Consider the following 23,007-nt stretch of genomic DNA (forward strand, 5'->3'; position numbering starts at 1 on the left):
TTGTATTTTCACTTATCAAAAAATAAGTATCTTTCCCTTTGTTCTTTCATAAACTGTCAGCTTAAGACAAAAATCTTTACTCTTTTTGCTGTTTTTGTCAGCAAACACCTGCTTCTCCTTTGTCTCTTTCTGATTTGCTAGTCCCAGCGGACACACACGCGCCCATCTCTACTTAACACATATTCTCTTACTGATTCAGAGCATGATTTAAAAAAAAAAAAACAAACAAAAAACCCCTGCAATTTAAGAACATTAAGTCTTAATTTAAGAGCATTAAGTGGCATCATTTGGGAGGGTTAATTCCCATTAAATCATCAGTTTTCCTTATGCAAGTTAAATCACAGAATTATTCACATTTAATTATTTAAAAGTTTTTTATTAAAACACATTTTCATGCTCTTTCTAATATCAGAACATTATTTTATAATTTATTTTCACCTTTTTTGTTTAATATAAATATTCTATCATCTGTAGTCACATGCTGTTGTGACTTGTGAGCTTGCAACAAGGCTCCTTTTATATCTTCTGTCTTGCAAAGAGGTGTCTCTCACTATCTGAACTTCAGTATTAATTTCGCAAGTCTAGATTCTGTTTTATGTTTACACATTTTTCTATACTTTACTTATACTACATTTATTTATACTATTTCTCTTTAATAAGTTGAACTAATGGACCTGTCTGGGAATTTCCTGTTGGATTTTTACCTTCTCAGATTCCCCAGCGAGTCACTAATGGTGTTCTTCACCTCTTCTTTTCCTGGGTTAAGAAATCTTTCCTTCAGCGAAACAAATCCTTTGAAAGGCATTTTGTCTTTCTTCTTCAGTAAATCCCTTATGCTAACAAGCATTCACTTCTGCAGTCATATTTCCCGATGCCAGACTTGGGAGCCTCCGCTGGTCCCCTCGGTGACCTCTGCAGTAACAACCAATTGCTCAAGTAAGGAGCACAGAAGAAAAATAAATAAGAAAAATCAAACCAGATCTTCCCTCCAAAGCCAGAAGCCGGCTGAGAAGAGAGAGCTCTGGAGCAAACCCCCTCAGAAGCACTCAGGGACTCAGCATCGCAGTTGCAGCAGCTCTGCCTGCATCTGTGCAGGGTCACGTACCTGTCTGAGGCAGTGTGTTCGGAAGCAGGAGCTGGAGGTGCTGCCAAAGGCTGGTGTCCCTGCGCAGGACACAGCTGCCTGCTTCACGGGGGAGCCTCAAGCTGGCTCGCTGGGGCTCATCCTCAGTGTCTTCCTCCCTCCCTCCCCTGCCTCTTTCAAGCCGAGATCCTGTGCAAAGTGGTGCTATAGTAACAGACACAATACCTGTCCTCGAGCCACTCCAGTTCATTAATAAGACCACATCTATGTCACAGGCGAGAAGTTTATTAAACATTTACAAGTCCTTTCTGCAGGGAGGGAACTCTGCAAGCTGGTTCCCATTCACTATGTACCCCCTGCCCAGCTGAGCTCCCCTGCCCAATGCACCTGCTAGTTTAAACCCAGAGACACCTTCCCCAGCCCAGTAATTTATTATTGATGTTCCCGGGCCCTTGGGCAGGCAGACGCAGAGGTGCACTGCTGAAATGCTGTTTGAATAAGCAATTCAAGACCAGCTATAAATTGTGTTGCATTTGTACAACACAAAGTGGCTGAAAGAGGTGAGCTGGTCCAACCCAATGTGACTTGATGGGAGATGGACTAGATGATCTCCAAAGGTCCCTTCCAGTCCTAATGACTCTGTGATTGTGATTCTTTGTGACTTCATGAACACAGCACACTTTTCCCGGCATGGCAGAAAGTATGTAATGAGGCAGAGAGGAGGAGAGGAGTGGAAACTAGAGGAGAGGAACTTGGGAACTGAGGGAGTGTTGCTTCGCTGGAGTCTCTTTTGTTGCAGAACTGGTTACAGTTTCTTTCTTCCCTTTGAATAATTCAGGCTCTGTAGAGCACTGTTTGCCCTAGCAGGGAGTTCTCCCATAGCAAGCAATAAGTGCAGCTGGGACCGTGGGGCCAGCCAGCTCCCAGCACTACCTACCTGTATGCCTGTAGCAGGGCTTCTCTGGGTGTAGTTCCACCCAGTTCGGTTGAGCAGCAGCTACTCTCACTGCTAACTCAAGGACTGCCAGGTAAACCCTCCCTGTAGTGTATCTCACTGCCCTGGGAGCAGCTGCACCTCCTCCTCACATGGCTCAGGCTTGAATCTGGCCATCTCCACAGCTGAGCAAGAGGAGGCAATTCCTCCCAGTTTCTCACTCCGGACCGCTGGCCCACTGGGGCTTGCTGACAGCCAGTGCAGCAAGGGCACCTCTGTGGAAAGGAGCACAGGTCCAGCACAATCACATGCATTGAAACAGGCTTTCCCATTTTCAGAGGGCACACAGAAAATGAACCTCAGTAGGCTAATTGCCAGACATCAGAAGTGTAAATGTTTTCAGGGATGTGTAGAATCATAGAATGGTTAGGGTTGGAAAGGACCTTAAGATCATCTAGTTCCAACCCCCCTGCCATAGGCAGGGACACCTTACGCTAAATCATATCACCCAAGGCCTCTTCCAAACTGGTCTTGAACACTGCCAGGGATGGAGCATTCACAACCTCCCTGGGCAACCCATTCCAGTGCCTCACCACCCTCACAGGAAAGAATTTCCTCCTTATATCCAATCTAAACTTCCCCTGTTTAAGTTTTAACCCGTTACCCCTTGCCCTATCACTACAGTCTCTAATGAAGACTCCCACCCCAGCATCCCTATAGGCCCCCTTCAGACACTGGAAGGCTGCTATGAGGTCTCCACGCAGCCTTCTCTTCTCCACGCTGAACAGCCCCAACTTTCTCAGCCTATCTTCATACAGGAGGTGCTCCAGTCCCCTGATCATCCTCGTGGCCCTCCTCTGGACTTGCTCCAACAGTTCCATGTCCTTTTTATGTTGAGGACACCAGAACTGCACACAAGACTCCAGGTGAGGTCTCACAAGAGCAGAGTAGAGGGGCAGGATCACCTCCTTTGACCTGCTGGTCACGCTCCTTTTGATGTAGCCCAGGATACGGTTGGCTTTCTGGGCTGCAAGTGTACACTGCCTGCTCATGTTCATTTTCTCATCAACCAACACCCCCAAGTCCTTCTCCGCAGGGCTGCTCTGAATCTCTTCTCTGCCCAACCTGTAGCTGTGCCTGGGATTGTTCCGACCCAGGTGTAGGACCTTGCACTTGTCCTGGTTAAACTTCATGAGGTTGGCATCAGCTCACCTCACAAGTGTGTCAAGGTCCCTCTGGATGGCATTCCTTCCCTCCAGGGTATCAACCGAACCACACAGCTTGGTGTCTTCGGCAAACTTGCTGAGGGTGCACTCAATCCTACTGTCCATGTCAGCCATGAAGATGTTAAACAAGACTGGTCCCAACACGGGTCCCTGAGGGACACCACTTGTTACTGGTCTCCAGCCGGACACTGAGCCATTGACCACAACTCTTTGTGTGCAGCCATCCAGCCAGTTCTTTATCCCCCGAGTGGTCCATCCATCAAATTGATGTCTCTCCAATTTAGAGACAAGGATGTCGTGTGGGACACTGTCGAACGCTTTACACAAGTCCAGGTAGATGACATCAGCTGCTCTACCCCTGTCCATCAGTTCTGTAGCCCCATCATAGAAGGCCACCAAATTGGTCAGGCAGGATTTCCCCTTAGTGAAGCCATGCTGGCTGTCACCAAGCACCCTGTTGATTTTCATGTGCCTTAGCATGCCTTCCAGGAGAACCTGCTCCAAGATTTTGCCAGGCACAGAGGTGAGACTGACTGCTCTGTAATTCCCCGGGTCATCCATTTTCCCCTTCTTGAAAATGGGGGTTATATTTCCCTTTTTCCAGTCATCGGGAACTTCACCTGACTGCCATGATTTCTCAAATATGATGGGCAGTTGCTTAGCAACTTCCTTTGCCAGCTCCTTCAGGACCCGTGGATGGATCTCATCAGGACCCATGGACTTGTGCACGTTCAGATTTTTAAGATGGTCTCGAACCAGATCCTCTCCTACAGTGGGCACAAGGTCTTCATTCTCACAGTCCCTGCGTCTGCCTTCCCAGACTTGGGTGGTGTAGTCAGAGCCTTTGCCAGTGAAGACCGAGGCAAAGAAGTCATTCAGAGCCTCAGCCTTCTCCAAATCCTGTGTAGCCAGTTCTCCGGAGAGCTTCCTAAGGGGGCCTACGTTCTCCCTCATCTGTTTTTTATTTGTTATGTACCTATAGAATCCCTTCCTGTTATCCTTTATATCCCTAGCCAAGTTTAATTCTAACTGGGCCTTAGCTTTCCTAACCTGGTCCCTAGCTTCCCGGACAACATCCCTGTATTCTTCCCAGGCCACCTGTCCTTGCTTCCACCTTTTATAAGCCTCTTTTTTCATTTGAATTTTCCTCAGCAGCTCCTTATCCATCCAAGGAGGTCTCCTGGCCCTCCTGCTGCACTTCCTTCTAGTTGGGATGCAACACTCCTGAGCTTGTAGCAGGTGATCCTTGACTATCAACCAAGAGTCTTCATGTACATGTACATGTAGAAGTGTATAATAGAATTGTTTTCCATTTGAACAAACATGTATTTGGTAGTATTTGGGATAGTTTCCTGAACGAACAGGCTGCTCAGGGGCATTGTGGAGTCTCCCTCTCTGGAGACATTCAAAACTTGTCTGGACATGTTCCTGTGTAACCTGCTCTAGGTGACCCTGCCTTGGCAGGGGATTGGACTGGATGATCTTCAGAGGTCCCTTCCAACCCTAGTGATCCTGTGATCCTGAACGCAGAATGCAGCTGAACATCTGCAACTATAAAAGAACCCAGCTCCAAAATGGAAATGGTGCAAATTCCAGTGCAAGGAATTCACCTTGGCAGATGGGTCTCAGGTTGGAAAGTGGTGTTAAAAAAAACGTATCTCCCAGCAGCTGTAGAACAGTGTCTTTTAATTTGCCTTTCCTGACTTCTGGCCCTGCTCCAGTTAAAGAGAGTACAAAGCATACACAAGAAAGGAGCTACATTCAACTTTTAGTTATCCACACATTCTCAAAATGCATTTAGCTGGAAGACTGAAGTCTGTCCTTTTTCCATTTGGGAATGGCTCCAGCAGCTCCCTGAGAGATACCCCTAGCTGGCACTTTCCTTCACAGGCGCAGTGGCTCACATTAACCGCATTGCCCACCTCCCCACATTTCTCACAGCAGGTTTCACCTCTCCCTCCTCTTTGTACTTTGCCATTCTTCCAGTGCCTGCAGTTCTGCAGTGCTGCAGGGGTGGCCCCTTCTGAAATTCACTGACCCTTTCCCTAAGGCTTAGAGAAGGGGTGCCACTCACTCTTACTTCTCTGCAGGGACACTACTCAACACCAGCAGCTCTGCTCCTCTGCTTCCTCCTCCCCAGGTTCATAGAGTAGTAAAATGCCCAGAATCCAAAACACTGCTGCAGAGTGTGTCACAGCATCTTTGCATGCCCTGGGGCACCATCCACAATTCCCAGCAAGGATGTCCTCGGCAAAGCCGTGGCAATCCCTATGTGACTAATCCCAGTATGCATTTAGAAGTATCAGCTGAGGAAACCTCTTCCTTAACAAGACCTAACAGGATAGCCCATACGGACCCAACTGTCATTGTTCCTACTTTTTGCTTTCCTGTATTAACCCTACACCTTAATTCTTTTTTGCAGAAATTAAATTATCCCATTGTAATTCTCCTTCTGGTGTCTCAGACCTTAAAACACATTGCATTATATCATCCCATTGTAAGTCTGCTGCTTGCTACTGGAATCTAAGTCCCAGACACAACATGATTTAGGCTTGCACTTGCAAAGAAATACTTTGCAAAATTAAAACTACTCCTAGCTCAACTTGTCGCTACCGCTGAAACTACAGACTCGTGTCCCCAAAGATCCCTAGTAAGGCTGTATTAAACCTGTATTTTAAAGCTAATATAGACATAAAACCAGCATGCAGACAGCCACTGCTGTGGACTTGTATATACTCATTACCTCAGGTGCTCAAGAAGACAAGAGTTGTAAGAAAACTTGGAAACTGGTCAAATGCACCTGTGGGAGATATACCATTCTAACAATAATTGTGTCTTGCAGACACGGGGCTAGGTTTGGGATTGCAGCATCCCCTTAAGAAAACTAAACATGAAAATGTCACAGCTGGCAATAAACATAACCCTCACCTGAAAGAATAGTTTCTACGGGAGCAAGTAAATGCACACCTAGAGACTACCTAATTTGTTACAGGTATTTCTTTTGTTCAGAAGCCTGAAAAATCATCTTTATGCTGCTCCTACTGTTGTTTCATCAACATAATGGTTGGGGTAAAGTCTTCACCACATTCAAAGGAAGACTTTTGCTCCTGGTTTCAGTGCAGACTGGATACCGTACATATTTCATGTGCAGGTGTCATTCAGAGAGCGTGCTTCTGTTAACTGTGATTCCTCATACAGCCTTGCAAGCAGCCAGTTCTCCCAGTGTTCATAAAATACAGTTTTGAACACTTTATAGATATTTAACCATCAGAGTCATTCACACCCTGACACCAATATCCTGGGAAAGTCAATTTAACCTTTTAGTGTCTCTGCTGAACTTATATAAAGATGCTTCGTCTCATGCTGTGTGATCAGCCTTAACAATAACCAAGAGCTGCTGGGGTCCTCCAGTGGAAACACACACAAGTGCAAAGCATTGTCACAGCCTGGGCAGTCGTGGTCAGACTAGAATGACCTTGTTAATTTTTAATCATTTTCTTTTCAGTTCAAGGCCATGTGATCACATTGCTGTGCTTGAGAGCTGCATGTTGGATGACAGTTTGCTCTTGTTAGTCCTTTGGAGGAACTTTCCTTTGGTAAAGCGAGTTGCTTATCCGTGGGTCTGGGCTTCCCACATGACTTTGCTTTTTGTTCTTACCAATAGTTCAAGGACTAGAAAATTCTGGGTGCCCTGTCTCCTTAAGGTTTATTAGAACTAAGTTTATTAGAACAGGCTGCCCAGGGAGGTTGTGGAGTCTCCTTCCCTGGAGACATTCAAAACTCGCCTGGACACATTCCTGTGTAACCTTATCTAGGTGTTCCTGCTCCGGCAGTGGGATTGGACTAGATGATCTTTTGAGGTCCCTTCCAATCTCTAGCATACTGTGTGATACATTTTCATGTTTCAAAATAAAATCTCTTTGGAAGTTTCAAATGCCTCATCCTTCATTAATAGTTTCTCCCTGCATCCCACTTTTGTTGCTAATGTATTTATAGAAACATTTTAATTGTCTTTCATGGCAATAGCCACATTAAATTCTAGTTGGGTTTTGCTCCTTCTAATTTGCTCTCTGCATAACCTCATCACATCCTTCCAGTCCTTCTGAGTTGCCTACCCCTTCTTCCAAGGGTCATACTCCTTCCTATTCCCTGAGTTCCAGCCAAAACTCTCTGCTCAGCCAGGCTAGTTTTCTTCTGTGCTGGCTCCTCTATCAACACATGGACGCAGTTGGCTCATGTACCTTTATGATTTCCTTTCTGAAGAAAATCCAGCTTTCCTGGACAACTTTGCCTTTCAGGACCCCCTCCCAGGGGACTCTGCCAACCAGCTTCTTAAACAGGTCAGAGTCTGCCCTCTGGAAGTCCGAGGTGGCAGCTGTGCTGAAACCCTTCCTTATTTATCCAAGAATCAAGCCCTCTATCTTTTCATGATCAGTGTGCCCAATACAGCCTCCAACCACATCACTCACAAGTGCTTCTCTGTTCACATACACCAGGTCCAGTGGCCATCTTCCCTAATTAGCTCCCTCACTATCTGTGTCAGAAAGCTACCTTCACTCACTCCAGGACCCTCTCAGACTGTTTTCTCTCTGCTGTGCTGTACTTCCAGCAGACACCTGGTAAGTTCAAGTCTCCCACAGGAACAAGGGCTAGTGATTTTGAGACTGCTCCCAAATGCTTATAAAATATTTTGTCTGCCTCTTCATCCTGTCTATAACAGACTGACACCACAATATCTGCCTTGTTGGCCTTCCCTCCCCCCCTATTTTTACCCATACACACTCAACCTTATCATCACTATCATTAACCTCTAGACAATCAAAACACTCCCTAACATACAGGGCTATCCTACCACCTCTGCTTCCTTGCCTATCCCTTCTGAAGAGTTTATAGCCATCTATTGCAGCATTTCAGTTGTGCGACTCATCCCACCAGGTTTTCTGTGATGGCAACTGTGTCACAGTTTCCCCGCTGTACAATGGCTTCCAGCTCCTCCTATTTGTTGGCCAGGCTGTGTGCGTTGGTGTAGATGCACTTCAGTTCAGCTATTGATCTTGATACCTTTTTGAAGGGAGAAACCTTAATTCCTATGTGATCATTCTCAGGTGCTTCTGTGGTTTTTGACAGATCAGTGACCCTTCCATCTTTTCTGCCACATGGATCTCCATCCCCTACCTCCACTGAGACAGCAGACTGAAGGGCATTGATAGCACACCATTCGTCAAACTTTGGTATGTTGTCCACAGGCTTATCTCTAGTGAGCCTGGTTTTACCCCTTTCCTCCTTCAAATCTGGCCTGGTATCTTGCTCGTATCTTGTAAAGTGTGTGCTGTCCTGCTGCCAGTTTTTAATTAAATGTAGCCACTTAGGATCCTAGTAAAAAGGGTTGAAATCAGCTCAGACATTAAGGGGACACACAGCAAAGTTATCATCATCTTCATTTCCAAAGTTTCAGGGAGCATTGAAGTCACTCAAAGCCAAAATAGTCAACTTAGGAGGCAGAGTATTAAATAAAGCAAACACAAAACCTTGAGTAGGAGACAAGAATTGTAACACTGCACTTCTGAGACGGGGACACAGCACTCAGGGAACAAAATTGCTCATGTGATACTTGCCCACAGTCAGCTTTTTCAATGGAGGAAAGCAGCCTTAGCTTTCTCCTGAAACCAATTATTTCTGAAGAAAAATGACAACTGTGGCTTTCACCTAAGAGTCACTTTCATGCACTGTATTTCCAACAGAAATCACAACTGTAAATACAGTAAATCAAAGAAACAAGAAAAGAAGTTTCCAGACGTAACAAAAAGAACACACATGTCACAGAAGTGGCCATGTAAAAAGAAGTGTGAATGAAGGTCATTTCATTCATCAAGTAACTGAGTGTTAACTGAGTGTTAACAGAGTTAATACTGCGTGGTAAAATGCTTCAAATCACAGACCTGATTGCAGGAGCCTGTGTCATCTACATGCTCTCTGGAAACAGAGGATTGTCAGCATTACCGTTTAAGTTCAGGGTTCAGAGGGTGAGATCAGGGTTCCAAAGTGAGTTTACATCTTGCCTTCCAAATGAATTTCTTCTGTGACTTTGTACCTGCAAAGTTTCACTCAGATGACAAGCATATTTTGTCATTACACATGAAACTTCTGGGTGAAACTGTTTCTTCCTTTGTATTTGTATCGTGCCTAGTGTACTGGAGACCCTATTTCTATCAACATCTGCAAAAGTCATTGTCACATTACATAACAATGGGTACTACAGGAATTTAGCCTTGAAGACCTACAGCATCTGATGTCAAAGATAAAAGGGGGCGACCTGGGACCCCATGAGGGTTACATGAGGGTTTGGATTAAATTATCAAAATTGTTCTGCAGGTTTTGAAATCTATGGCTTTACAATGTCTGCACTTTTTTCTCTGTAAAATAGATTCAAAGACTTCAGGATTCTGATTTCTAGTTTACTATATATGAGAACTGACTCCTTTCTTCCTATGTCAAAATGCTTTGTGCTGAGTCAGCCCAAATTAAATTTTCAGTTGCTCTGTTTCCCTGTAGCAACGCCAGCATTAGTTTCAAATGGTTAAAAAAAATCATCTTTAGATTCTAGTTTCTGCTTCCTGATCAGATAGCTGTTGGGGAAAGAAGTCTGATCACAGTTGGCCAAGAAATAAAAGTAAAGGCTCCTCGGATGCTAACAACAAATTACACAATAATGGAAATAGGAATTCTTATTTATAGTTTTACTTACGGGAAAGTGCTAACTAAGTGGTAATTTCTTACATCTCACACAATAAGTAGGAGGGCTTTTACAGCATTTCTATGTGGAAAGTTACTATGTGAAGTACATAGAATCATAGAATCATAGAATAGTTAGGGTTGGAAAGGACCTTAAGATCATCAGGTTCCACCCCCCTGCCACGGGCAGGGACACCTTACGCTAAATCATATCACCCAAGGCCTCGTCCAACCTGGTCTTGAACACTGCCAGGGATGGAGCATTCACAACCTCCCTGGGCAACCCATTCCAGTGCCTCACCACCCTCACAGGAAAGAATTTCCTCCTTATATCTGTTTCCCAACAAAGAAAAGGACAGAGTTCTATATCATTACAGCAACTGCTGCAGATGTATTTAATGATGATTTCTGTGCATACAGGAATACACTGTTCTTTAAAAAAAAAAAATAAGCTCTTTTTCACTTTCACAGGGCAGTACAAGGAAAGCCTGTAGCTGGACAAGACCATTTCTGCGATGTTTGCAATTTATTCGAGAGTTGTTTGGGTTATAGTGACACCTTATGGCAGTTCTACAGAATCTTACAGGTCGTTTTGAAAGTTAAGATCTTTTTACATCCTGTCACTGTCAGCAAGGATCTGCTTCGATGTTTTCAGAAATACTTTCTTTTTTCTTTACTCCAAAGACCATTCCATCTCTTCAAATCTGTGGTTTCCCTTTCACCTTTACTGGGAAAGTACATTTTAAAGGGGTTTTAGTGTTGTCTTCTCTCCATGTCTAACAGGTAATCCATGCCAGGCAGTACATGCTATTCAAAACCATCTGTGGTGATACCCAACTTGTGAGTACAGTGTTTTACTGGATTGATTCACCAAAATATAGCATGTAGTTTATTGTGTTTCTTTAATCCCAGATTAATCCCAGCTCTTTAAAGAAAACATCATGATAGAAGTCAATAAAAAAATTCTGTCCTTTTAAATACTGTTGAAAACCAAACCTGTGGGATATGTAAGTAAATGTCCAAACCAGCTACTCTGTGAAGATCATAATTTGTAAATCCTAGATCACAATTTGCAAACCCTGCCTTCCTGGGCCTCTCCTTTACATGGATTTTCTAGTGTCTAATAGGAGCTATCTCACTTTACAGCCCTTCCCTCAGCTGTAGTGCAAAGTAGTCCCACTAATGAGCCAATCGCTTCTGTAAAACTTACGTGAATTCCTTACACTCTCATCAAACAAGCATTGAAAGTGGGCAATAGGTTCAAAGCTGCAAAGGGCTGAGAGGGAATGAGGAAGAAGGATGACTGAGCAGTCACATTCGTCCTAAAAACAGCTAAAAATCTAAATATGCAACTTTTTAAATCTCATTGAACAAATTAACTCTGTTTAAAATTAGTATTTTAATTCCTGTCAACCTGTATCAATGACTAAACAGAATGTCATTTCTTACAACCTATAAATTAAAAATTGCAAGACCCACCTATTTTTGCCAGACTTCAAAAGATATTCATCATTCTAAGGCAGCTGAAATCACTGGCTAAGCACCTAGCACCAGCTGCAGGGTTTTTGAAGAAGTAGTGAGGATATCAGTCCCTTTTCCACTTAAAATCACTGGGTTTTCAAAGTTAAGAAACTGAGTAACACCAAAGCAGCAAAACGTTCTCCTCCCTTACAGTGCATACAAAACAACTGAAGAAAGATGCAATTCATCAGCTTCGCCACCTTGAAAGACATGGTGAACAGCAGTGCACAGGTCAGGACAGTACTTGTAACTACCAATACTTTTGTTCAAATAAATTTGTTTTAAAACACACAGGTTTAACAAAGTTCCTTTTTTATGAATCTAATCTTTACGCAGTTTTATATAATGAACATTTTATCTACTTTCACCTGAAAAATGTGTGCTACAGCAAACTGGGGGGGGAAATGAGCAACTTACTCAGCTTTCTAATCACAGTCATTCAATCTAACAAAGCAGTCATTTCTAACAAAAATAAATACACAGAAATGAAACATTCCAGTTAGTGTTATGTCTAAATTAAATTTGAGCTCAAGCAGCTGCCCGTCAGCAGCAGTAGTTATCAGGACCAGTTAAGCTCCCTCATGAGGCTGCTGCAGCCAGCACCCTCTGCACAGGAAACTTAGGAATTTGGGCAGAGCATATGGGGACTACCTCAAAGAAAATGGGTCCATGCCTATGGGCCTGGTGCTGGCTATTTTCATTTTGGCAGGTGGCAGTTTCCACTCTCCTTTCTTCTTCCCCTGAAATCTGCCTCTCTGCTCTGAATTATTACTCTGGGATCTGGATTTGGTAATCCTCTGGATCACTTATCTGGAGCTGCTTTTAACTTTTTCCCTTGAGTCTCACGCTGTCTGTAGGACAGAGAGCAAACACATGCCTACTCATCAGCCACCTCCATCCGCCAGTCTGGCAGCTTGCCAGAGCTGCAGCACCAAACAGAGATGTAAAGCTTCAGGTTATGTTCTTTTCTGTTGCCTTGATAGCAAAGTAATAGTCTCCAGCTGAAGAGCAAAAGTCACAAAGTACAGTCTTCAATTCAGCATCCTCTTAACAAGTATCACTAGAAACAAAATTGTCAAGAGCCCTTTGATTTTTGTTACCCTTCTGTGATTTTACACATACATGCTCTTGGGTTTGTGCATGGGTAGGAGTTTATTTCTGAATTTCTGGTTTATAAGTTTGGCACAACAAATTGAAATCCACCTTGTCATCCACGGAGACAGTTTTCCATCTACTGAGCAACTGCAATAGTCTCCAGCTGGTGACATGAGTGCAGGACAAAAGTGCATTTATGTCTGGCAACAGGAAGAGAACATCAAATTAACCATTTCTGTTTGCGCAACTCCTCACAAACAGCTCATTTCCTGCACCTCCTGAGCTGCATTCCTCACAACTGCAAACTCAATAGGGTAACACAGCTCTACAAACACTGATATAAAAAGGATTAACCTAACGTTCTAGGGTATGACATACCTAAAGGAGGGACTAGAGATATTTAAGTGATGGAGCAGAGACAAGTGTCTATCAAAATATTCCAGGCAAACAGCAATCAATTGAGAAGATTTCCAGCTTTTCCTGTTTGAAGTCTTAGGTTATGAAAGAGTTTATGAAATTGTCAATTTTAAGCCACAACAAACCAACCCAGAATATCTGGATTTCAGTACTTGAGACTTCCAGCTTAAGAAAGAGGTAACAGTTATGGATCCTACCAATGTTACAAAATGGAAGGGACAAAGAGAACATTACCACAGAAAAGGACAGTCAGATCAAGACTGATCCACTAAACAACCTAAGGCAGGCATTTTCTTGGCAGGGCGTCATCGAGTATGTGTCCACCTTACTGAAAGTTCACTCTCTTACCTTCTGCTACTATTGACTGAAAGCTGGCATATAACAAGGCTGTACTCCTTTGATGGATACAGCTTGTGGGAAGAATGTGGATGCTGTCATCCTTAGCAAATTAAAATGAAGAGGGAATTGGAGCCATCTGATGCTATTTCAACCTAATCCATCTTCTACTCTCTCCTCCCATAACACCTCCAGCCAATGACGCTTCTAAGCAGATCATAGCTGTCTCAATCAATTTACACCAGACAAAAAGCTGAGAACTAGCTTCCTTCAGAGCGTTGGCAAACTCTAAGCCTGACAAAGCAGGGCATCTTGAAGACCAGGTTTAGAGAAAGGCCTGGTTGGCAAATAGCAATGAAAATGCAAAGTGAGATCACTGTATGGCATCGGAACCCCAGATTCTGACATGGGCTTAGTATGCTTTCAGTAAATGCTAATTTTAGAGATGTCTAGTGCATGATTTTTCCCCAGGACTTTTATTCTTTGCATGAAGGCAGTATGCAATCACATTTTAGAGATGTCTGGCGAGCATCCACTCTAAGAAATCAAATCAAACTTATGTGAGATAAAATGTATTTCAAACAAAATAGAGTGATAAAGTTTTCTACATAAGTCATTATTAGTTAATAGAAATTTTGAATAAAAAACCCCTCCGACATGAAAATATGAAAAGTTCATTTATTTCCATAGGCAACCTCAGCGTACAAAGTGATATGAATTTCTCGAAACTATCACTATACCTTTTACATATTTTAAAGTAGCTATTCTAAAAGTTGATACAAGAATAAATTTGGTTTCGAGGAGCTGTCCAATAAACCAGATATACACTAATGCCATGCTATGACAGTTCTATTTATGAATCACAGCTGACACTATAGTAACATCACTTTACAAATCTCATGAGAATTTTGTTTTACAATCAAAACATAAAACTACCACTAGTACGGAGACTGTACGATTAGACAAATAAACAAGTATTAAATATTTTGCACAAGGCCTGAGTTCACTATAACACATTCTGATTTACAACTTCATCTCAGAAATCTGTACAGCAAATAGAATTGTTGCAGAGAACTTAAAGACAATGTAACTTCAGGGGCTCATTTGATCTGTTGACAGAAGTGTGAGGCCTGGAAGGCAAGAGGATTCGATGGGTAAGTCCAAGGTTTTACTGCCTTGTGTAATTTCCTTGTAAAGCAGACAAAACCTAATAGAAAGTAAAGTACAAGGCAGGACCTCACTTAAAAAAAATCAGCTAACCCATCTGAAATCCTCCAGACAGGTTTCCTCACAGCTATTTCAGAGTAAAAGTTCACAATGTGGATATAAAATGCAGCATATCTCTTAACAAAGAACAAAAAAAGCATCACATATACAACAGGGGTTTTTTTTCTGTTTTTCTCTCTCCCCATATTTCTTCCATTGGGAATGGCACAAATCAGTGATATCCCACCCACCCCCAATAAAAAACTCCTAGTCAATAAACAAAGGTCACTCAAAGTCAAAAACTTCATCAGGAATGAGAGATACAGTGTTCATAAACTTAAATTTTAAAATTTGCCTTTTCTGCTGAAGCCATGTAGATATAAGTAGACTAAGCGTGTAAATTTTTAACAGACAACAAAAGTATCATATATCAATCTTATCATTCTTAGCCTGTATGGAAGCCTTGTGGAATCTGATTAAAATCTAACTTCTCATTTAATCTTTTCTCTTTTGGTGCAATTGAACTGAAAAATCTAAATTCTGTAATATATATACACACATACTTATCTATCTACAGCCACAGATAACATTACAACAGGGGTTACAATACAAAAGTTAAAACATTTTTCTTACTTTAAAAGGCCATTGGGGTATTTGTTGAATTTCCACATAAATGTGAAACAGATGTTGTTAAAAAGACAAAACTTAACAGAAAAGGAAAGTTCTAAATAATAAGGCTTGAAATGTTGTGCACCTATACATCAAAAAAAAAAAAAATCAGCTTTTTACTTGGGGCACTCAACATTTGCGCAGATCTGGTAAGGCCACAACTTCCCCACAACATTTCTAAATCACATCACCATTGAGAGAGGAAGACATAGTATCTTCATTAAAACAAACTAGAACTTTCTACCCATGTTTTCTTTCCCCATCTCCCAGATAATTGGTGGACTCCTTTATGTTTCAAAAGACTCCTCTGATACTACTGTTCTGTGTTGCAGGTTCCACAGGCTGTTCTGTGCCTTATCCCCAACGCTTGCGTGATGAAAAGAAACAGAAAATCTGTTCCCTCCTCCATCCTTGAAACACCACTTTTGCCATTTCACTGTCAGTTTCTCTCCTTTTGAGTGAGGCAGACCTAGAGGATTCTAAGATAATCTTTAACTCAGTTATTTCAAGATTCCTCCCCATCAGCCTAAACATCAGCCTCTTAATCCTTCCATCTAGAAGGATTAGTTTGTTTTCTAAGACCAAGTTTTCAAAGGATGCTTCAGAGATTTTCATACTTAGAACCAAAAGGAAGCAACAGTTCTAATGTAGAAAATGCTGTCTTGGAGCAGTCACATTCATTTAGCATGCACCAGAGCAGCTAAAGCACAACTGATGTTTATATTTAAGATAGGCAGCTATTTCCACTTCCTTTCTCCCTTTCTAGTAAACATAATATAGATAAATCAACTTAAGAACAGAATTTACTCCCTGCCCTTTACCTCTCCTTTACAAATGAATGTAAAATAAACCAGTTGGGCTGGGCAGTTCAGCGCAGACCCTGCCCTCATTTCCACATTGCAATGAAGTATAGTGGGTGCACACAGTGTTGACTGTAAGATTATGATATAACCTGCCAGGCTTCCATATTTCTTCCTTTAAGTTATGTTGAATACTTGAATATAAAGAGATAATTTTTTGTGCTGTAGTACTGCTCAAAGCAATAAAAAGAACTTGCATTAGGTTACTTTTTCAGTGACAGAATTTGCAATTTCTGAATCAGATACCAGTTTCAAACCTGTGTTCTCCATTTTATTTTGCATTAGGGCTAAGCAAGACCCTGTTTCAGGCCAAGCCAGATGTAACACTGCTTTCCACCCAAGTTCAGAAACAGAAGGCCCCTGGAATGGCCACATTTTGTAACATTGTCCCTTCATCTTCCTCTTTCCCAAACAACAAATTGGATGTGAAGTACAACCGCTTTTCTCCAAAAATGGTATTCGCTCTAGCCACCAGTCTTCCAGCCTCTTGCAGGGCCTCAGAATGACGTCTTCTAAGTGGAGAGATAACTGGACAAGGCTTCCTAAAGAAAAACTACTGCAGCAGGAGCCAGGTGGCGCATGGTCTTGGTAACTTACCTCCTGCGAGTCCCCTTTCCATTAAGTTTAGTAGAAATAACCAGAGAACTTCACACACGCCCAGTTTCCTGAACACACTAAGTGGGTTGTACCTACAAGGAAGCAGGATTTGACCCTCTCATTTTAACTGAAGTAATTCTCTCTTTTTTGATTTCAAGTAACTGGAAATATTTTGATAAAACTTTCCTAAGCACCCTTTTCAGTTTTTCTACTCTGGTCATTCTGAAAATTGCAGCAAACAAAAAATCAAAATCATGTTTTCAAATATAAATAGAAAAAAAAATCATGTTACTTGAGCTAGATAAAGATCTTATTCCATCACACTACCACTGCATAGAAGACTTTCTCTTAATTTAAAGTTGCAAGACTTTTTTTACTTCGTTCTTACAAACCAGTTTATATTCTCAGATAGCCCATGCCAAAAACACATACTTCAAACCCCACAGTTTAGGAGGCTTAGTATATAAAATCAAAACAAAATTTTTCAGTTAATTTTCCCTCCATTAGGTTAAATTAAAATCCAGTTCTGAAAAAAACCCAGTCCAAGGGGATCAGTGACTGAAACCCCAGATCAGAACACTGACATTTAAGACTGCCTTTACTATGGATGTGTTAATTTAATACATTGTAGAGTCCTAAGAGATGCTATTTTTAATATAAACTTATTTTACAAATAATTTAGAGGAATACAGATTCAAGTAATTCTTCAAAGGTTTGCCTTAAGTTACTCTAGCAACCGCAGCTTTCAAAAGTTGACATAAAAGATGAAAGTGTGACTGACGGTATAGAGTACTAGTAACCGTACATGAACTTAAATAGTATAACAGTTCTAGTATTGTACTTGAATTTACAGATAACATAATCTACAATGCTTACCATGAATATTAACAGCACATAAGTATCACAATGTGTTAGGTATTGTTTTCTAAACACAATTTCACTGGTCCCAGGTATTTTAAAATAATAGGACTAAGGCAGCAGCTATAACACAAACAATTCTTTAAGAAATATGCTTAATGCTATTACCGCTTAGAACTGTGGAAACATAACAAAACAGAAGTCACATTTACAGCATAAGGCCCTTTGGTTTCTTAAGCAGCAAATGAAAGACCAATCTCTTCAGTGAAAGGCTTTGAAAAATAAAGCATGTAGGCTTTCCATAAAAAAGGTAACTAGTTCTTTCCTTCTCAAAATAGCCAGCTATAGTCTTCAAAATACCATGTAAGAAAGCTCCTGAAATTTGTAGGAAAGAAAAAGTTAAAACCCAACAGTAGTATCTGACAGAGTAGAGATTCTATCATGGGCAAGCTGAACATACACCTTCTGGGAAGTAGAAGAAACTACTTTATGGATTTCTGGAGAGCTTTATTGAATTTGGAGTAATACAATAAGAAGGATCTGAAATACCTGCATATTTACCATATATTCTAGAGCTTACAAATCTGTATTTGAGAAATTGCTTCATATCAATCTATCCTTCCTAAGAACTTGAGTTAAAATTAAATTAAAATGAAAGTTTATTCTAGTCAAGGCAATTTATGGCAGTCTTCTTTTTCACACAACCATGTGCAACTTGTAAAGGGCTCTCCTTCTCCATCTTCCTAATGGAGCCAAAACCTATGAAGTAATAATTCCAAGGTATTTCTGTATAACTCAACACTCTTGTGTTTAGTTACACAGAAATGTTTAGTTACACAGTCTGGGTAGTCAACATGTGAATTTTACAGAGAGCATTCTTTTTAGGACGTAACTACTTATACTCTTTCTTTTCACACCAGTCAGAAGCAGTATCAAATTAATCAAAATAGTGGGATATATAATAAATGTGATTAAGTCACCACATGTATTTTAAAATCCTGCTTAAGTGGTATGTTGCTTAAGCTGTGGGGCTGGTAACACAAATCTGGCATTATAAAAGAGGTTGTAAACCAGCATGACTGTTGAAGCAGTGTTCTTACTCTGTCCCAAACTTGCCCAAAATTTTAAAGCAACTTCTTATACCTCCTGAATCTTGCTGTAGTTTACTACCATGTTAATTCTAACAATCTTGTAAGGGAAGAAATTAAAATACTTTCTCTTCTTAGCCTCTCACAGTTACAGGTTAAAAGAGCCTTCTATGTAACGTGGCTATCAAAATTTTGAGACAGTGTAAGAATTTACTTTGTGCAAACTGTTACAGGGCAAAATGACAGTTTGTGACACATTCAGGCAACACAAGTCATCAATAAGAATTTAGCAGACACTGAAAGGACTGGGCTGCAGGGCTCCATTCATCAGCATTATTACCCCTCTTAAACATTTCTGTTGAACTTAAGAGACAAATTTTGTTGGTAATTTCATAGGAGTTGATGCAGTACACTTCTGAATAATTTTGAAATACTGAACTTCTTTTTCGACTGAATATATGCACTCTACCTTCAGTGATCTGATGTTCAATAAAGAAACAGGAATTCTTTAGCATGTCAGTACCAAGTGAATGCAAAATCAGTCTTCTTTCCAGTGCAAAAGTCTTTCCTTTGCTGGGTTGAAAGTTTCCCCAAGTCATGCTTTTACTAATTAAAAAAAAAAGATGTTAATCAGCTTACCCATGATCCAATTTCATCAGTCTTTGAAAGAAGAAAACAATACATGTTACCCAAAAAGATCTTTTAAGTCATTGCTAGCTGAGCTGCTGTTTGTCATTGTGTTCGCTGCTTGTGCAAAGTTCTGAGGAGCAAAGAAAGGGTTACCCTGTATACCAAAGCCAGGCTGTCCTATCATGTTCATCTGAGGTCCCAAGACTGAACGGCTCGCATCTGGGGAGCCTTGTGGGGGTACAAACTGATTAACCCACTGGCTTGACTTCTGTTGAGCCAACTGCTTCATGCTAACTTTGGGTTTTTGAGGACCAAAAAGATTATCTAAAGCAGACATATCTGGGGGCTTGTTTTGTTGTGTCAGTGGAGAGATTGCAGATGCAGCATTCATAGGACTGTAATTTGGCATATTGGCAGTTGGTACAATGTTCATTGTGGTTGTTCCTGTTGCGCTTGGACTGAAGAAATTCTGAGTGGTGAGACCAGGTCCCATACTGAATCCAGCAGTCTGAAAACCCATATTAGTATTTAGTCCGTTTGCTACATTTCTCTTTGTGTTGTCAACAGGTGATGAAAATCCCATTCCAACACCCATAGAAGGGACAGAAGAGAAGCTGTTTGAAGATGTAACTTTAGCTTTGTTGATTGAATGGCTAGTCAAAGATGACATATTATCTATCAAGGTATCTGTCAAGTCTTTTGTCTGCAAAATACATAAAATGCAGTTAAATGATTTTCCTGTGCAAACAGTCTTGCAACAGTCTTTATTATTGCTCCTGCAGAAGAAGCATTCATTTTCTGGAAATTAAAATTTACTGCATGGAACAGCACACAAAATGTAATTATACACAAGAGCAATTAGATTGTACTTCTCCTTTTCTATTTATTGTTACACAGATTTGTCAACTAAGACTATACACAAAGTACTACTGTAACAATTTGCTTACATATCCCCAAGCTCTTTATGTATTTAGTTAATAAACTCTTCAGAGCAAAACCTTTTTTAATATGTGCTTTTTCCTTATCTAGAACAATGGCCTTCCAATAATAATGTAATCTTTGGAAAGTCCTGCGATTTAAAAAGTATGAAATATTGCTAATGATGAAAATGGAAGACAGATGAAAATTTATTTTAGTTTTTCCTCAGCTGTGCCATTGTACTACCAGCGAAAAAGGTGACTCATAGGAGAAAATAAATACACTTGAAAGGAGAAAGCATCACAACTACAAGAGAAACAGTGCAGTGGTTTGTTCTTTCTCACCTGCTTCACTGGAGGTGTTATTGCAGTTGTTTGGGGCTTAAGAGGCTGCTGGTTTTTCAGCTTTTGCACCTGTTCTTGTTCTTTAGCTAGTTTTTGCTTCTCTTCCAGTGTAAGTGATGCCTTTAAAAGGGAAAGTACTGATACTAAGTTGCACAGAATGATTAGTCTTACATAGATGTTTATTTCGTAAATAGCACTGTCATCTCTATATGTGGTAGAACAATACATATTATTTATACAAAAGAGAAAAATGCTAAGCGCAAAATCTAGTATAATATTTACCATCCAGCTAAAAATTACTTAGAGGAAATGAATACACTACCAAAAGTAGCATAATGAGAAATTGGCAGAATTGGACAGATATCAAATAAAAAGGTATCACAACAAAACCATTTTAGCTTTGTCTTCTTAATGTTGGGCATATGAAGAAAGTATTCTTCACATTTTTGGGGGTTTATATGGTTATCAGCTGGCACTTACATAGAACTGCAACCTACCATGGAGTTGGAAAGAGAATTTTATTTTAAGATTGTTTAAGAGGCATTTCAGGATTTGGACTCTATTTTTGTTAATGATGAAAGATAGAATCATAAAATAATTCCCCCATAGTCTAAAGTTAGTTAAAGAGTTCATACAACTAGAGATAGAAACAATAAAATGTATAGATTCTGGGGAGCCATTCCCATAATTAATAGCACAAAAAGGAGAAAGAAAATGATCAAAAATTTATCATCCTAATTGCTGCTTACTTTTTACAAAGCTATTTTCAAGGAAATGCTTTCAGAGAAATTCAAGAATATGATTTGAATATTTTGAATATTTGAACACTTGTCCATTCAGTGGATCTTCACATGTGACTATGTACAGTGCTGTGCTACACAAAAGCGATTTTTCTTTTAAAGCTTTTAATATAGTAAAAATTTACACATACTCTCTTTATGCAACCCTATCAACCTTGTATTAGACAGATGGATGTAACAGAATCCCAAACCAAAGTGAAACGCACCTTTTTCTGTTTCGATGACATCTCATTCTCTTTACTATCAGACCCACTAGTTAGAAGGTCAGTTCCACTAGTATTAAATACCTTGTCAATCTGTTTAAGTTCAAAGAAACAAAACTTAGTTATTTGAAATGCTATAATTTAAGGAAACATAAATATTGACTAAGTAATTTTCAATTTTGAATTGCTATATATAAGCAATGCTATAACATATTGTTGCTTACCTGATTACTTGTAGTATTCGGTCTTGCCTCTTCAGACACACTCATTTGGTTAGCTATATCCAAGGATCTACACAGGGCAGAGTATACATATTAAGAAAAGATGATTTTTCAGTCACATCCACAACACTAATTCAGCAATGCAGACTATTCTTCCACATTTAATCAATATGAACAAATTACATTATGAAAGCACTGCCATTTTTATAGATTGCCTGCAGGAAACTGGGAAATAATCTAAATTGTAAAGGTTTCCCACTGATCATTTCACATAGTTTTACTTCCTTCTTTTGAACAGGGTGACACAGACTTCAGGTAGCCCAAGTTAATTTGTTTCAGAAATCTCACCTTGTATCAGACTTCATAAAATAGCTCTAAATATCTTCAAATATCATACACCTCTAGTAGGTTACAATGTTTATGTTTCTCCAATACAGTTTTCTCAGCAGCTACAGAAAAGCAACTTAGCATACAGAACCAAGACATAAACTGTATTAGTGGAGTTCAGTACACTTTTAATTCACTTAATGAATGAAAAATCATTGCCTTAAAATAATAAACTGTGACTAAACAGAATAAAATTGAAGGATTTTAATCCATAACATAAACTGCTAATATCACAATATTATCATTCTAGGTCTAATAAATCTGACAACTGTGCTTATTTGAGGTAGTTCTAGACTAAAGAACTAAGAATTACCTATATTTTTATATTGCTTTGGCTAATGTTTTCTCACATTTGCTAAAAAATTAACTGAAATTTATCTCTGCTCACTTGTTTCTTCTCTAAAACAAACATAAACTAACACTTACTTCTGTTGCTCTTGCATGACATGAAGTTGCTCAAGTTTTGTTTTATGCTCTGTCTCCAATCTATTAAGCATATCTTTTATAACACAAATAAAAGAATTGAACTGGAAAAGAAATATACAAGAAGTTTGGATTTTGCAGTGATGAAATTCAGACACATATAACTTAAAAGGCAACACCTCATAAAACTTACAATACACAATGTTAGATAAAATGCAGATGTCAAAATAATTTATAATCCACCTTCACTATCTTGCATTAGATACCCAACTACAAGCAGAGTGTATACTGGAACAGTGAAAAATACATGACACTAAGGGAAAAAAGGGGCAATGCAGACAAAAAACACAGATGAGTATTACCAGATTCATTTAAAAAAAAAAAAATAACATTCTATTAGGTATTCCATTTCCTATTATTTCAAAGCAACATAATTGCAATTCCACATTATCTGCAAC

General features: G+C 40.1%; 2 protein-coding genes across 4 annotated transcripts in view; both read right to left on the reverse strand.

Moving 5' to 3' along the window:
* SLC17A8 (solute carrier family 17 member 8) overlaps positions 1 to 899 on the reverse strand; it is a 28,236-nt gene extending 27,337 nt beyond the window's left edge. The window contains exon 1 of the mRNA XM_061476357.1: positions 705 to 899. Within this exon, the coding sequence (XP_061332341.1) occupies positions 705 to 847 (143 nt within the window). The 5' untranslated portion in view covers positions 848 to 899. The remainder of the gene's footprint in view (positions 1 to 704) is intronic.
* An 18,247-nt stretch (positions 900 to 19,146) lies between these two features.
* The window catches only part of SCYL2 (SCY1 like pseudokinase 2), a 34,179-nt gene continuing 30,318 nt past the window's right edge, over positions 19,147 to 23,007 (reverse strand). For all 3 annotated transcript variants that reach the window (XM_061476397.1, XM_061476394.1, XM_061476396.1), the window contains 5 exons: positions 22,553 to 22,653; positions 21,743 to 21,809; positions 21,522 to 21,611; positions 20,516 to 20,635; positions 19,147 to 19,956 (listed from right to left, as the gene is read on the reverse strand). In XM_061476397.1, the coding sequence (XP_061332381.1) occupies positions 19,309 to 19,956; positions 20,516 to 20,635; positions 21,522 to 21,611; positions 21,743 to 21,809; positions 22,553 to 22,653 (1,026 nt within the window). In that variant the 3' untranslated portion in view covers positions 19,147 to 19,308. The remainder of the gene's footprint in view (positions 19,957 to 20,515; positions 20,636 to 21,521; positions 21,612 to 21,742; positions 21,810 to 22,552; positions 22,654 to 23,007) is intronic.

This window comes from Pezoporus flaviventris, unplaced genomic scaffold (genome assembly GCF_033815535.1).
Source record: "Pezoporus flaviventris isolate CSIRO_AGI_PZ_B2104156 unplaced genomic scaffold, CSIRO_AGI_Pfla_v1 ptg000096l, whole genome shotgun sequence".
In the NCBI taxonomy this organism is placed as follows: domain Eukaryota; kingdom Metazoa; phylum Chordata; class Aves; order Psittaciformes; family Psittacidae; genus Pezoporus; species Pezoporus flaviventris.